The sequence below is a fragment of the Netta rufina genome, assembly GCF_964035555.1.
Source record: "Netta rufina genome assembly, chromosome: 1".
NCBI classification, from domain to species: domain Eukaryota; kingdom Metazoa; phylum Chordata; class Aves; order Anseriformes; family Anatidae; genus Netta; species Netta rufina.
In genome coordinates, this window is record NC_140123.1 from 30310628 (window position 1) to 30327180 (window position 16553).

Below are 16553 nucleotides of genomic sequence, written 5' to 3' on the forward strand. Positions count from 1 at the left end.
TATAGGCTGCAAGCCCTGCTGAAAACAGGGCTGCTTGCTTTATCACATGGAGTCTTTCACATAAGGGACCACTGGGTATAGAGTTTATCAGCCAGAGAGTCAGTGTCAAGGTATGTCTTCACACAATATGGGAAATGGAGGTACTCCAGCCACCTAGCTGAGACCCTAAAAGCAGTCTGGGTTCAGAGTGGGATGCTGACAGCAGCTTGGCTAGGGTAGTGTTCAGTGAAGAGCAGTGGTATCAGTAGGAGAACATAAATTCATAAAAATTCTGATCTTAAGAAGACCATGGGGACAAGGGGACATGTTTGAGGCAATAAGGGGACAAGCCAGTGTGCAGCCAGGCAGATGGACCAGAAAGAGGCAGAATTAAAAAAAAAAAAAAAAAAGCGGGGGGGGGGGGGGGGTGAAGAGGAAGCTTGGGAGCCAAGGCAGGGTGGGATTCATGCTGGCTAAAAGTGGGAGCAAAAAATCAAACGTCTGTATCTGAGCTCAGCTTAGTCCTGCTCAGCACCCCTTACAGTTAGTGGAAAGAAACAGCCTGGTGATACCAGCATCAGGATAATGCCAGGCTGAACTGGAAGGGCATACTAAACTATAACTTTGCCATTTTACAGCTACTGATGATTGAGCTGCACATGGTGCTATTTCATATATAGTCTTCTCTAACTTTTCCACATATGTTTCTCTACCAACAGTCAGCAGGGCAAGGCCAATAGCAAGGATCTTCAGCAAAAACACATCTGCAAGTCACTTTGGGGTGATATTGATGTCACTGATGTTCATTTTTACGTTTGACTGTTAAGAAATAGTTGTAGCTTACTTCATATATTAATGTAATGCTTAAATCTCTTTAACTTCCACTCCTCATCCTGAAACATTCACTTTCATCTTCTACCATGATGTCCACTGCTTGGCATTATGGTTGTGTTTCCCCTTCCCTGCTCTTTTACTGTCCTTTTTACTTCACCACCTGGGTTACATGGCCTGAAAATTAGTAGCCAGTCATCACTGTTACCAGTGTTTGACACCTTTCTAAGGGCAGAAGAAAATAAAATATTGAGTGATAATAAGTGTAAATGAAACACCAAGCAATATGGCAGATGACCGCAATGATGAGGTTCTTGAATCATAACATTTTTTTTTCTTGAATCATTCTCAGTTCACAAGGTCATCCACGCAACTACTGTGAAACCTGGGGCAGTACCAACCCACAGCTATTTAACACAACACCGACTCTTCTCCATAACCTATTGATTTGGATGATCTCTGGCCAGTTTAAGCCACAGCTGGTTTAGATCCTGTACACCTCTTCTGCTGCCAATTGCCATTCTGATAAACAGCAATGGAGCAAAAGGAAGAAAAAGCATAAAATCATAGAATCATTCAGGGCTGGCTCCTCCATTTACTTAATGTATCCTCAATAGCATTGCCTCTGTAATATATCTGTTAATAATCAATACTTGGTTATAATCTCAGAAAATGGTGCTGGAGCAAGCCCAAAAACTAAAACAGATCTTCATGTAGGGAAAAAAGAAAAAAAAAAAAAAAAAGTGGGCATAAATGAGGAGAAAGCTCATGTGGGAAGTAAAATGGAGATGTGACTTACAGGTCTGAGTTTGCAATGCTGACCTAGCAGCCTCGAGAGTCCTCCAGAGAGACAAAGAAGCTCTGGGGAAACAGAGCATTTTGTGATAAATGAGTTGGGACTGCAAGGACAGAAAAGGAATGGGAGCTTTCCCATTATAACTGCATCAGCACTTTCAGTGAGAACAGGTTCTCCTTTGCCTCCCCTGAAGTTAGCTGCTCACACCAGTGCTGACAAAGCCCCAACCAGGGGTAAGGTAAGCTATCTGCATCCTAAACTGGTAAGAACTGGGACTGCTGAGTTTGCAATGGCAGAGGAGCTGTGTTCCTATGGCCTTCTTCTGTGCTGGAGTGCACTGGCCTAAGAGCTATGGATGGAAGAAAACAGTGAAGATACAAAGTCCTTCACTGATCCTTTAACTTTTGGTGTATGGTCTAAATCTGAAGCTCTTCTTGACGTGTAGCTTCAAACCACAACCTTGCAGAGCCTCTTGTTTCCTGTGCTTTCCTGAGCCCATGAAAACAGGACAGCTAGTTCTGCCGATGTGCTGCAGAAGAAAGACCAGTCAGCAAGAGGTTATAGTATTAATTTCCTTCCATTCCAGTGCTAAGATGAAACCCTAAAAGAAAGAGGAAGATACAACCCAACTCTACAAAGTAAGGGTAGGATACTTCTCAGAGTATCTTTTTCTGTCTATTGATGCACTAAGGAGACATCTACGATTTAAGGGCCTTTGGGTAGTTTTCCATCTTGCATTAGATTAGAAAATTAAACAAACAAAAAAAAAACAAAAATTAATGACTAGCTGATAGTTGCTACGGGCAGCCTATTCTTACAATTCTGACAAATTCTTTTTCTTCAATACATGGGACAACGTTGGCATGACTGGAAATGCCTGGTGCACTGGGGTAGGTTGCAGGGAGGAATGATGCTGCTAGATCATGGATGGCTGTAAGATTTAAGGGTCCATGGTGCAGCTGGAGTCCAGAGTCTCAGACAATGAGACCACAGATCACTTGTTTGATGTACAGCCTGCAAACTGTGAGGGCAGGAGGGGATGACCAAAAGCTAAATACATCTTGACATGAGACTCAGCAGGACTCCTAAGGTCTGCTTTTGCCTTCTCATAGCTCAGAGTCCATATGAACAAGTAGGTCATGATGTTCCATCAAGCAGAACAAGCAAGATCCATGGCATTCTTTGGTATTTCCCTTAAAACTTGAAATTATTTGTTTCCCAGCACCGACGATGCTTTTGAAGGAGATCAGCTATGTTACTTGGCAGCAGGGACCAGCCTGCAATCAGCATCATGCTAAGTGTGCAGGCTCTGGCAAGGCGGCTGGTGTTAGGAATGAGCTGGCCTATCCATTTACCTCCTTTTGATTTAAAACCTCTTTGGTGTGCAATTTAGCTGCAGGTAGTGATAGAAGCAAAAGGCCCAAGTAAGTATGTGGTTAACTGTTCCTTTGTCTGTGTGAAATCTAATTCCTGGTGGCTAGATTGCACTTCCAGGTAATAATGGAAGGAAGCCAGTGCAAGTGGCAAAGTGGAAAGTCCCGCTGGGCTCCCACAATTCAGGCCTCAAGCTCAAGGTCCTGTTGTCTCTGGGCTTTTCCCACAGGCAATTCCAGAAAAAGCCTGTGGTACAGGCAGTGTTCACCTCATTATCAATTCAATTTCTGACAGCCCTGCTAGGGCTCTTAATTTCATGTGTTAAAACAACAAATGAGATGACCCAACTGTAATCTCTAATAGGTATCATGGGTCAGTAATCATTCATTTGTTATAGTGCCTCTCACCCGAAGGACGGAGATGAAAATTTGTCCTCCTAATGGCAAGAGCTGTAAATTAGTTTTATTTCACTGTTAAACCTAGAAGCCTGAAAATTAGGATTCCCAGTCCTTATCCAGGAAGAAAATGTGTCAGCTCAAGGGGTTTTCTGCATTAGGCAAATAGGCAGCTCATAATCACCCATTAAACAGTCACGGTGGCTGTCTCCCACCACCCTTCGCTGCTCCGAGTCATGACTCTCCTGCTGTACTGAATGTGGGAAACTTTCTGGGGTTGATGTCCAGTTCTGGATGGTGACCCCAGCTCTACTTCTACCCAATGAAAAGAAGTGAACATCTCCTGTAGCCACCACACAGTAGTTTCCTCTTTCCCCAAAGATGGGGATGCTCAACGTGGGATGATGAAGTGCTCTGTGGAGGTACATCTTATCTCTATATTAAGGGAGCCTCAGGTGAGTAGCTCAGATTTGAAAGTCTTTCTTACAGACATAATGCAGTTAGGTGAGTTACTTGGTTTTACTGTGGGTTTGGAAACTTCAGGCCATGGCTGAAACTTCAGCCATCGCTATATGTTCATAGGGTGAAAGTAGGGAAATGAAGAGTTTTAATGACAGATGGAAGATATATTGACACAACATGGAGACTTGTAAGTGCCTAACAGCCTTCACTAAGCAAGTAGCTCCTGCCCACCCCACTATATCTCCAACCCATTCCAGTGGTTTTCCTAGCTCAACCTTGCTCCTGGGGCACTTCTGACCACTCGATGACCAATTCATCCCACCAGGACAGCATGAAAATGGGCTAGTAAATCAGTTTTTAAAAAGGGAATCATTTTCTGCTGGTTTAGGAGGCTGAATCAACTCACCAAGTAGGTCAACAAAATGTCAGAAAAATAGGAGGCAGAAAGTACAAGAGCATCTTATTTGGTAGCTGAGATGTCTTGTGAAACCGCTCCCTTTCCTCCACTGGAGGAACCCCAACCCCAACCTTAATCCTCAGGAATGGTAAGTGTAGGATGGAGATCCAGAGACCAAAGCTGACAAAAAGAGCCCATGGTGCTGCAATCAGACCTACACAGCCTAGCTAGTGGATTTCCAGCAAGGGTCTCCCCAGCTTTAAAATTAAGTAAACTCCATGAGATGTGGCTCTGTTGGGCAATGGGTGTCTTGCATCTAGATTGTTCACTGTTTCCCAAGAACAACATCATCACCCCCTGGTGATATCCCTCTTGCTGGTTCTCAGAGCAGAGGTGGTGGTGAGGCCAGAGGATGCCAGGGCTTTCCTTCCCCCAAAAGACAGTGCTGCAGGATGGGAAGCATGGTGACTGACCTAACCTCTCCTGGCTAAGGAAGACTTTTGTCTCAGATTTAAGGCATTTTGACAGGACAGGGTGGAAAAAAATGAACACTGTCATTCTCTGCTCTGCTAGTTCTGCAGGAAGAGAGAGCACTGCAAACCTGGGAGATGTCGGGCTGGTACCTTTCCATAAGCCTGAATGTTAACTTAGATTTTTTTATTATTATTATTATTGCTTTAAACTTCGACTCTATTAATAGAGATAATTTTCCTACCGTAGGTGGAACATTGTCTTTCTGGCTAAGTTGAGCCTCCCTTTCTGTTCTTTCTCTCCACCTGCATCCTCCCGGTATGAAGAAAACTTCTAGAAGAACTATTCTTTGAGAATTTGAGGGGGAGGAAGAAGAAAGTACAAGCTATGATTTGTACAAAATTAAAAGAAGTATTTGTGATACAAAACCAAATGCATCCACAGAAAGGGATGTGGAGGAGAAAGAAGAGTTACTCTGAGTACAGCATGATTTATTTCCCTTTCTGTTCTCTTTCTAATGTTCCCAAAACCTGAGCACAATCTCCACCACACGAGGCCATATAAGATGTCAGTGGTGTTGCATGCCCCGTGGTCTCTCTGCTCCACCTACACTGCCCCAGCCCAGGGCAGTTGTGCATTACCCCATGACAGCTGCAAGAAAAATGCAATGTATAACCCATAAAGCACACCCTTGGCCCTATTTGTGTGGTTGGGATGGGCTTGGAGACATTTCTCCCACCGAGAGAGGTTGTAGGTTTGCTCAGCAACCACCCCCTCATCTCCTTCCAGCAGATCCGCAATGCCTGTGCCGTCCTTCGGCGCTCCTGAAAGAGCAGTTAGTGAATTTAAATGTCATATAATTGTGATAGCTGGAGGTTGCCTGATGGAAGGGAAGCATTTTGATTGTCTAGGGGTGGATTTGGTCTAATTATCTCAGATGAGACCAGCGAATCTGCTCTTCTTGGAGACATGCTGTTACTGTAGTAACTTGTAAATGAATATTGGATGATGAGTTATTAAAGCCAGTCTGAACTGGTAAGTTTATGAGCACAGTGGGCAATCATTTCTTCTTCTTCTTCTTCTTCTTCTTCTTTTTTTTTTTTTTTTTTCCTTTTCCATATTAATTTCTTCCTCGGTGCAAATGTAAAACACAAAATCAACAGGTCAGATATAGGGCTCTTATGAACTCTGCCTTCCCTATCAGACAGAGCAGATGCAGCCAGGAACTACTTTATCACATTGCTTTTAATTAAAGCCTTTAATGGTTTTGCACTTTGTTAACAGGCTTTATACAAAATACAAAGTGGATAAAGCATGAAGTGAATCTTAAGATAATTCTAGATTTTGGATTATCTCCTTTTACATATGCAGGCTGCTCACTGCATCACCCAGAGCCACAACCAGCACTGCATCAAGAGAGATCTGCTGATAAGCAGTGGTTATATACCATGCTTCTGGAACAAGAGCTGATAGCATGTACCTTGGCTCCTGATTCTTTCCCTGTGTGGCCAAAGGGGATGGTGTTTAGAGGCATCACCCTTGCTTTGAACAAGATGTAAAATCTTTATCCTGTCCAAAGAGAGGAGGGTAAACATCCCCATGCCCCTACCCATCAGCAGCTGTAATGTTACACCAAATACTCTGTACTATGGTTTCTTGTTACTGCACTGTGCCCAGTCCTAAAATGCAGCAAAGCGAATTCAAGTTGCAGTTCAGTTCCTGAGTGCACATCTCACCCTCCTTCCTAGCTTCTCCTAAATCCATAATGGCTCCAGCCCTGCTGTGAGGCTGGGCAGTCTGCCACCATTTGCTGCTGCAGAGGGACCCCCAGAACTAACCTGGAGAGGCAAATGCTCAAATTATCTCTAAATTTCCAAGAGAGGAGGAAGATCATGTTTCTGACTGCCAGCTTCCCACCCTTTCCACCTCTGGTAGCTGCAGTCCAGGCTCTGGGGCCTGGATTTGTCCCCAGCAGCCATCTGCAGGTCAAGGAAACTCCCCGTGCTGGAAGCAGAGTCTGTCTACACTCCTGCCATGGTCATGATGGTAGACCAGCTCCTGCAAAAGAAGACTTACAACCAAAACAGCCTCAGTTCAGATCCTTGCTGGGGTGCCTCTGCAAAGGTCTTAAAGGGTAAAGGCAAGAGGACCCTTGTGGCCTTGCAGGATCCTCCTAGTGGAGCAGGAGCAGTTTATTATCTTCTATTATTCCCCTTCGTTTCAAAAACTTCAGAATTTCCAGGATATATAAACATCCACATATATATCTGTGCCAGATTCTTCACAGGAATCATCCCATGTATACGATTTTGCTTGCATATCCTCCAGGTGTTTTGTTCCTCAAAGAAACCACAGAAAGTGATCTGATGCCTAGTTGCAGAGTAAGATCCAGCAAACACAGCTGAGACCATTTGTCTGCTGTCCACACCTCCCATTTGCAGCTTTGGCTGAGGTGGTTTGTCTCCAGCCTGAAATCTGTGAAGTTTCAGAAGTTATCCACATGGGAGGTTCGTCAAACTTGGTTTTAGAGCAGGAGAGATGGAGTTCATGACCTCATTCCACCCCGCTGATGTCTTTGCCTGGGTCTCCCTAGGAAAGTCTGTCTGAGACTGAAATGCTTTAGTGTGGAGCCTGTTTATATTTCATTATAATTACGTTGTTTGCAATGTATTGAAGAATGTCAAGTTTCTTGATATTTTCTTGCTTGCATTTCAAAACTGCATGACAGTTTATGTTGAAAAGCCTGATTTTTGAGAAGCAAGCAAGGCATTTTAATTCGAGAATAATGTCTTTCTTTCCATCTGGGATACACTGAAAATGCTGTAACATATTTTTGTTACATCTATAGCTAACACTAAAAAACAATTTTCCTTTTTTCTTTTTTTATTTTTTTTTTCCAAAAATATCTCTGAAAACGTGTGGCCTCAACTAAAATTCAGGGTCCTCTGCTGCCAGGATGTGTGGTTGCCACAGTGTGGACGCGGACTAAAGCAGGATTTTCTCTGCATGCTCAGAGGTGTGTCATTAGCATGAGGAGAGCCATTAACACATACTGTGCGCCGTGTCAACAAGTCATGCTTGATTATGTTGCAAAGTGAGATTAGCAAAATGAGCCTGGAGTTGTCCTCTCGCTGCCACTAGATAGTGCAGAAAACAACTACTTCCCCACTGCCAAAGAGGCAGCTATTATTCAGTACTTAAGAAATTCAACTGATGCATTCATAATGAATAGGATTCTGTGTAATTAAAATTTTAAATAAATCCCCAACATGAGCCCTGGTCTGAACTTCTTAATTTCAGATATGGAAGTAGAGCTTTTGACAAAATAGGTTGAGGGCTTTTTTTTTTTCTTTTCTTCTCTTTTCTTTCATCTGAGAGATTTACAAAATCTCATTAGCATACTAAAAAATAGCAGAGGAAAAATTAACTGGAGACCAGGATTAAAAGACTCACTAGTTTCTTCATGTCACCTTTATAGCTCCTTGGAGCATCTGTCCCTGTGTGGTGGGTGTAAGTAGCATGGGGGTGGATGTTAGTGGGTGGCAGAGCTTTTATGAGGTAGAAAGAAACTGAGAGTTAGAAAATTATTGGAGCAGTTTCCATACAGATGAGAAGGGACCAGGCTCTCAAAACAAAAGACAGGTAAAAGGAGGAAGATGGTAAGAAAAATGAGTAAATAACACATTTCACTGCCAATTTGTTTAAATAGAAACTCCGAAAGTCACTGTGGAGCTCTCACCAAAAGCATCTGCTGTGGTTAAGGGACCTGGGGGGTAGAGTTCGACACTTGCTCTTGTTAAACTTCATATTGTTGGTGATTTCAAAGGACAGCAAAAATAAACACGTTGTCAAAATAAATGGGATTCCATCCGCCAGGTCCCACCTGCAGACTTTTTTTAAATAAAAATGTACCAGGATGGTTTAACCTGGACAAAGCGATGCGTTTTTACTTACTTTAAAAAATGCCTGATACATATCTGCAAGTGTTATGAGTTTATGTACGATAAGGGGGGGTGTATTTGTTTGTGTATATGTATGTGTATTTTAATATATATTTTGAAGTCAGTTTGAATCAAGTACCTCCTATGAAGACGTGTTATCCCAAACAACTTGAGTTGTTGTTACCAAGTCCCTCATAATTCAGCTAAAAAGCTATGGTTGAGGAGGAATGAGTTTGGATCCACGGAGGAAGCAGATACTGGTTCCCTCTCAGGAGAAGGATTAAGCTTCAGTGTCCCAGGGTGTGCTAAAGCTCGGCAGGGGTAGAGAGGGAGCACTACCTGCTGGTCTGGGATGGCTGCCGTGTCCAGGCATTCAGACTACACCACTGAGTTCACCAAGCAAATAGCTCAGGTTTTATGTGAATTAATGAGCATTTAAAAGGCTGTGTGTGATCCCCAGATAAAATGCAGTTGCACGGGTGTGAAGTGTCTGGAAAATGATGATTACTCACAGCACCTGCTTTGCTGTCAGGAATGTTTATTGACTAGGCAGTGAACAAGTCATTGTCCTCACTCCTTGGGATCTTCTTCTCAGCACTCGTTGCGGTGTTCACAGGCACATAAAGCTCATTTTTTTGCACACTATATGCGTTGCTGTAACTAAAAGTATGAATGAGCCATCTAGGCTCCCTGTCTAGCACTGGGGAACACTGGGAGTTGCAGAAAGATGACATTTAACCTTTTATTTGAAGAACTGAGCAGCATTATTTCTTCCACAATCTGTCAGTGCTGTCTGCCCTCCTTTCACACCACACCCTCGGGGTGTGGGTCCTCTCCCATGGGGTGGGAGGCCTGGATTCAATCCTCCTCTCATGTGCAAATCAGGACTTTAATTGCAAGGAGTTGGGTTGCGTGGGACAGCCTCCTGCTTGAAACTGTGCTAATGCACAGCAGAAATGGGGGCTCAAGGAGTCATGAAGTAGCTGGTGTCTGCACCCAGCAGGATCAGGAGCTCAGCTGGCCAGGGTTGCTGCCTCTGTTTCCACTGTTTATACCACAGATGACCTAAAGAGTTTGCTAGATAAAACACAAAAGATCCCCCAAGCAAGAGTAGTACCAAAGCCCTTTCTCCTGGGTGGAGGCCCCATCTTTGAGGCTTTGAAATCTGAACTCAGAGATTTTTGTGTGTCTTCTCTACCTCTTGTTGACTCTGCTTGAATTTTGGGGTTCACAGTGACCAAGCTCCAGTGCAAGTCCCACCAGTTATTCCACACGTGGCTAAGGCATTCCTAGGCAAATTCCAGGGGATTTGAACCCTTTTCTAATCAAAGTCTTTAACTGGGAAACTACTGTGAGAGTAGACAGCACACACTGATTTTCAGGATGTGCTAGATTTATTTTTTTCCAAATTTGCAAAATGGATTAATAACCATGCTTCAGACAAGCTCTGAGTGGATTTTCTATCAAGTCACTGGTGACCAGAGGTGTAACAGTGCAAAGGACACAGGGATTTCCCCCCATGTGTGGACAGGCACCCGTTTCTCTCTCCACATACTCTGTTGTCTCCAGAACAGCAGAAGAAGCCTGTAGTGCTACAACTTCCTCCTGTCCAGAATGGGGCTGCCCTTCTGCTCCTTGGTTAAAAAATAGAAAAAAAAATAAAATTAAAAAAAAAAAAAAAAAAAAAAAAAAAAAGGAAAAAGGAAACATGTATCTGCCCTGAGGATGGGAGTGATCCCACCCGTGCGCAGAGAGCAGTGCACAGGGGGACTTCCCTTTGGTCTGTCTTGAGATAAAGAGCACTGCACTCTGGAGCTCTGCATGGGTTGTAAAAGGAGCTGATGCACTTCAGACTTAGCCACCCACTCCTCAAATGTCAAAGTTAGAACAGATGAGTCATACCTGGAGCAATTTGTTGAATTTTTATTAGAAAGTCTATAGAAAGGATGGGGCAGGACCCAGAAGCACTGTGTCCCAGGTTCAGACATAAGTGTGTGTTTAAGAAAAGTGCCGTGCATTTGTAAATTGCTCTTTGCCAAATGTACAAAGAATTACACTGTAATAAGCTACATCATTAAAAAGAAATTGTTCTGTGAGCAGCAGATCCTGCTTTCCTGGGGTTTTGTGTCTTGTGACTGGATTATCGCAGGTCTAATGAGGAGTACTCTGACTGAAGCCTTTTCTCCTGCTCATAAAGACGCTGTCTCATGTGGATTTTCTGCTGTCTGATATTACATTTGGACTCAAAGTGCAGTTGTTTAGGCTCTCTCATATTTGAAAATGCGATTTTGCCCATGTGGCAAGCTATTCTTCTCTGGAGACACAAAAGGGTCGTAATTTTCAACCCTGCTGCATCTTTTCACAAAAGTAGTCGAAAACTAAAGTCTTTGAGACTTCTATCACATGGTTAAATTTGACTGAAATTGGCCAACAAGCTAAAAGATTATGGAGAATAAGGTTGGACTAATAAAACAATGCAATAAACTTAATTTTATTAGGTATCAGGAAACAAATTATAGAAAGTGGGGAAGCTTAAACATGTAAAAAAAAAAAAAAAAAAAAAAAAAGTCCATAAATATTTAAGTATTTAAATGCACTCAAGGTAACCATTTTATGCCTCTTTTGTCTTTCGATTTTAGAGGTTCAATTCACAGCCATATGAAAGACCAACAATGGCACAGGCACCCGAGCAGTTCCACTTATCCCCCAAAGTGAAATAATAGTTTTCTGTGAAACCTTTTGCACAGAGATGGGGAAATTTAAAATGTTTCTGTCAGATTATTACAAAATTCAGTAGTTAGAAACAGGAATGTTGAGTGATTCAGAAATCAGATTTTGAAGATTATTCTCACCTACTCTGGGAATAAAAATAGATCATCTGGATTGTGCAGAAAATCCAGAATTTTCAACAAACCTGAGCTGACTGAAGTTAGAGCAAAAAATCCTTTCCTGAAGTGATTCATGAAAAATTTTCAAAACTGAAACACGCTGAAGGGAATTCTCATTTGTTTGTGCACACACAGACACAAAATAAATAAATAAAAAATAAAGGAAAGATGCTAGATACAGTGAATAAATTGATCATTTAAAATTATTTCTCCAGTTTTTTGAGCCATGAATCATGATTGCCATATCACGACACTTGTATTTTCTTACCTTGAGTACAGCTTAGATGGATGAGCTACCATTGCTGTCCAAGCTTATCAAATTAGGAGAATGCATTTTTAAATTCAATTACATCCTCGGTGGAAATGGTTTCTCTGACTCTGATAATCTTTGGAGAGGAATTATACACAGTCTATAAAGCTTCGCATTTCAAAACCTAATTTTGAATGTTATTCAAGAGGTTAATTTAAGATTCATCTTCCAAAAGAGGAGTTAAATAAAACTGATAGAAGGCTGGAACTTGTCGAGTGGTTGAGAGGTTTATCAGCATGTGAGTATGAGTTCATTAGTTTTAATTAGTATAATCACTAATGTTGCATTAACAGTTTGGTGAGAGAAAGTAATTGCTCACACCCACTGTATTAGATTGGGAGATTAGAATTCATTTTACGAGGCAATTAGCATTTCAGGGATTTTTTAAAAAGCTTTTACGATCTAGCATTGCAGTAGCTTCCTTCACCAAAAGAGTTTAAATTAACCATAACTTTCATCGTAATGGGATGCAAAAATTAATGTAGAATTAAGCGTGAACCACTCCTCTTCAGCAATCCCATCGCGATAAGCAGGCAGCTAAAGCCACAAACCTCGATTAGTTTATAATGACCTGCTTTATTTCCCAGACAATGATAGTCATTTATCCGTCCTCAATTCATTATCTTGTTGAAAAGTTTATACTCCTGAATTTTACACAGCAAAACAACTAAAAAAATAAGAAAGCCAAAAAGTAGGACAGAACTACTTCAATAATAATTTTCCAGAGAAAAAGCTATGAAGTCCAGTAACAGTGCTTAAATTGTCAATTATTCTTCATAGCAAATGTCAGAGGAAGTAGAAACATCTTCCTTTAGTGTCTTGGGAAGAGCCATGCATTATGCAGCAGCAATCGTAACCCTGCTCTAGCTGTCATGTCTCTCAGACAGCTACTGACAAATGGAGATCCTGAATGGACACCCAGAAATGGGTCATCCTGGTTGGCAAGGAAGCCCCAGTTATCCAAATGTTTGGACAGCTGACCCAAGAGGTTGCCTTCCAAAATGTCCTGAAAAGTAAAAATGCAAGTTTTGGGGGGGGGGGAGGAAACTGATGGCAGTAAGAACCGCTGTGAGTTTGGATGTGGCATTGAGAAGGACAATTGTTAGATGCTAGATCCGTGTTGCTCCTGTTTTATTTTTTGGGTACAAATGTTTAAATGAGTAGACATGGGGCAGAAAAACTCAAAACACAACATTGAGGTAATTTACATAGATGAGGCTAGCAGTTGAATTTTCAGTTTTTTGGTGTTTCTTCTGGTTTATGGGCAGTTGTAATGGTGTAATGTGGGAAAACAGAGGTTGGACCTCAGGTATGGCATTGCCCCTGTAGTGACTGCCCCCAATGCTGCTCATGGTGGAGTACTCCCTGCACTCCCCACTGCATTGCATGGACACGTCTCATGGCTTACACCTCCTACATCTTCTTTTCCAGGCTGTGCAAATGTGTACATGGCAGGGTTTTAACCATCTCATATTTTCTAGCCTTCCCTCATAGGTACCTGTATAGAAACCTCCTCAATCTTTTAAGGAAAGATGCTAAGGTGCAGGCTATGAAGAGGTTGGATCCATGCATGGACATAAAAACCTTGGTTTATCCTACCTAACCACTCCAAGTTATAAACCCACAGCAGACTGCAGTCACTCTCACTTGGGTATCTGGGGAATTACAGGAATCTTCCTAAAACATATATTAAAATGTACATATTTATATATGTACCCTTAATTTTTACACTCTTTATAAGCATCTCCAAAGCAGTTCAGAAGGAGACAGTGTCCTCCTATGTATAAACACCTAAAATTGAGGTTCAGCCAGACAGACTGGATCTCAGCCTCGGTCACTCTGGCAGCAGCCGGTGCCGCGTTTTGCAGGTGAATTACTCCAGCTAAGGTCTGAATCAGTCGGTGGAAAGGGCTGCATCCCTCTATTGACTGCAGAGACAGTCTTAGGTAACCAGGTTTCTGTCTCAGATGGCTGAAGTAAATGCTTAAAATTAGGTAGGATGAATCATGACCGTCATGCTCGTGCCTGAGGGTTTGTCTACGCACAGAGTTATTGCAGCAGAGCCATTACTCTTCCTGAATAGCATTACATGTGGACACACTTTGGATTGAGTAAGACTTACTCATTTCTCTTCAGCGATGTCCGCCTGACAGAAGCAGTGCGATTTGCTTCTTAGTCCTCACATGCAATCGTTCTGCAAGAGCCTCTGCCTTTCCATTTAGCTGCCTTACCTTAATCCAAATTAACTTTAGCATAAAAATGCCCTAAATTTGCCATCTATCCACCTTTGAGAGCCGTTTAAGGTTTATGTAGGAGAGCTCATCAGTTAAGCACAAATACATTGACCAGAAAAAAAAAAATGAAGGCACCGTATACAATAAAAACTGACTTTTATTTCACAAATTATGGGTGTTATAAAGCATATCATTTCAGGAGAAATGCCTGTATTTGCCAGTGTGTTTCATTAAAGAATAATAAAGCCATACATATTTCATTTCCTTGTTCTGAGCTGCAAGAGCCATAACTATATAAAATGCCCCATGCTGTCCTAGTATTTTTGGGCTTTTCTTTCTTTTTAATCAGATTTCCCCCCCTGAACTAATGAAATAGCTCTTTAAACACATATATCACTTTCATTTAAAGTGACTTATCATGGCTCAAATGGATTTCTCTCTTCTCCTGGAGAGCAAGGCAGCCACCAGCACCTTTTGCCATGCAAATCCAGGCCTGGATTGCCCTTGCTCTCAGTCTGGTTTCAGGAGGCTGGGTTCCAGATGGTGCCTCTGATGCTGTTTGAGGTGGGATATTGTGTACCTGCATGTGTTTCTTGTCCTGCTATCATGTGTAATTTCTCTCTTCTCGCAGTATGCACCGACCCGCTGCGCAGCCGCGCAGACGTCCACGGAGCAAGGCGGCCTTTCTCCCTGCCATCACCACGAGGCTGTGCACGACCCCCAGCTGGTTCCCTGCACGTGCCCGCTCTTCTCCTGCCCGTGGGAAGGCCACCTGGAGGTGGTGGTGTCCCACCTGAGGCAGACCCACCGCATCAACATCCTTCAGGGGGCAGAGATTGTCTTCCTGGCCACGGACATGCACCTGCCCGCACCCACAGACTGGATCATCATGCACTCTTGCCTTGGCCACCAGTTTTTGCTGGTCCTCAGGAAGCAGGAGAAGTACGAAGGCCACCCGCAGTTCTTCGCCACGATGATGCTGATCGGCACGCCGACCCAAGCCGACAACTTCACCTACCGGCTCGAGCTCAACAGGAACCAGAGGCGCCTCAAGTGGGAGGCGACCCCCAGGTCGGTGCTGGAGTGCGTGGACTCCGTCATTTCGGATGGGGATTGCCTCGTGCTGAACACTTCCCTGGCTCAGCTCTTCTCCGATAATGGGAGCCTAGCGATAGGAATTGCAATAAGCACCAGCAAAGTTCACAACGGCGAGGCTGAAATGTGAGGGGAGGAGGAGGAGAAGGAGAAGGAGGAATCACGGTGCTCCTGCTGCCTCGTGAGAGCCAGAACTTGCAGACGTTTTGGGGGGGGTCTCAGGTCTTTTATGGTATTTAGTACTGGTCCACAGTGGGCATTATGTAAACATCCTGTGGTTACGGTCTCTGTGTAATGTACTCACTGTTTTGTTAATACAATTTTATGAGAAATTTTAAAGAGGCTAATCCATTTATTGGCGCCCTCCCAGCAATATTGGAGCCTTTTGGGTTAACACTGCTCTCCTGGAGAGTGCACCAGGGGTGACCCAAAGAAACCTTTGGTCTGAGAATGCCATGAAAATGGGTTTCCTTTGTTGTCTGCCTGATTTGTTTGGTATTAAGGAGGCCCCCATGCCTGGTAAAAGGTAAAGTATTCCACCAAGGTACAGGAGCACCCAATTTGCAACAGGTTCCTTCATCACTGATTCAAGAGCAGCTTCAGAGGAACTGGTGCACTGCAGTGAATGACCTCAAGTGAACAGAGTTGCAGCAGGTTTCAGACTGTCGGAGGAAGTTTGTGCCTCCCCCCCACACCTTCCTTTTGCACCATTTACTTACCTTCCTGTGGTTTTTCCACACCAGCACCAGAGATTTAACTTTTGTACTATGATCACAACCAAGCCCCAGTGAGTTTGTGGTTTCAGAGCTCCCTTTATCTCCTGAAGAGGCAGCGTTCACCAGCCAGACTGTGAACATTTCAGAAGAAAAAGTCATTTTTTTCACTGAGCCGGGGCCTTGGAAGCTTCATCCTGCATTAAATCAGCCACGACAGCTAGTGGGTGGTCACTGTGAGCATGGCTGAATCTCATTCATGTGTCACGATGCAGAGTGAGAGTCCTGATAGATGGTCTGCTGCCAGGATGGAGATAACCATAACCTACAAACAGGACATTCACCTTTTTATCTACTGTTTCCTCATGTACTACAAATGAGATTTTCAGAACATGAAGTGGCAGGAAGTCCCTAATTTGTGTACTGATCTTATTATTGAATTCTGTGCCCCTTAGCCCCCCCAGCTTGTGCTGCTAAGTATTGGTTGATTTAAAACAACAAAGCTGGAATAGCTGTTTGCAAATTGGCTATGAGATTTGAATGTTTTCCTTTAAAAAGGACCTTAATTTTTTTTTTCTTCTATATACTTGTGGGGTTATGAGTGTCTCTTTCTTCTCCTGAGTGTACAGACAGCAGTGGTCAGAGGCACTCCTCCCTTGGGTGGGGT

The 16553-nt window shown here is 43.1% G+C and overlaps 1 protein-coding gene across 1 annotated transcript in view; it reads left to right on the plus strand.

Annotated features, from left to right (window-relative positions):
- The window catches only part of SIAH3 (siah E3 ubiquitin protein ligase family member 3), a gene marked incomplete at both ends in the record, with an annotated part of 37930 nt that extends 22627 nt beyond the window's left edge, over positions 1-15303 (plus strand). Inside the window, one exon of the mRNA XM_084302761.1 lies at positions 14710-15303. Coding sequence (XP_084158887.1) covers positions 14710-15303 — 594 coding nt within the window. The remainder of the gene's footprint in view (positions 1-14709) is intronic.
- Between the last annotated feature and the right edge of the window lie 1250 nt (positions 15304-16553).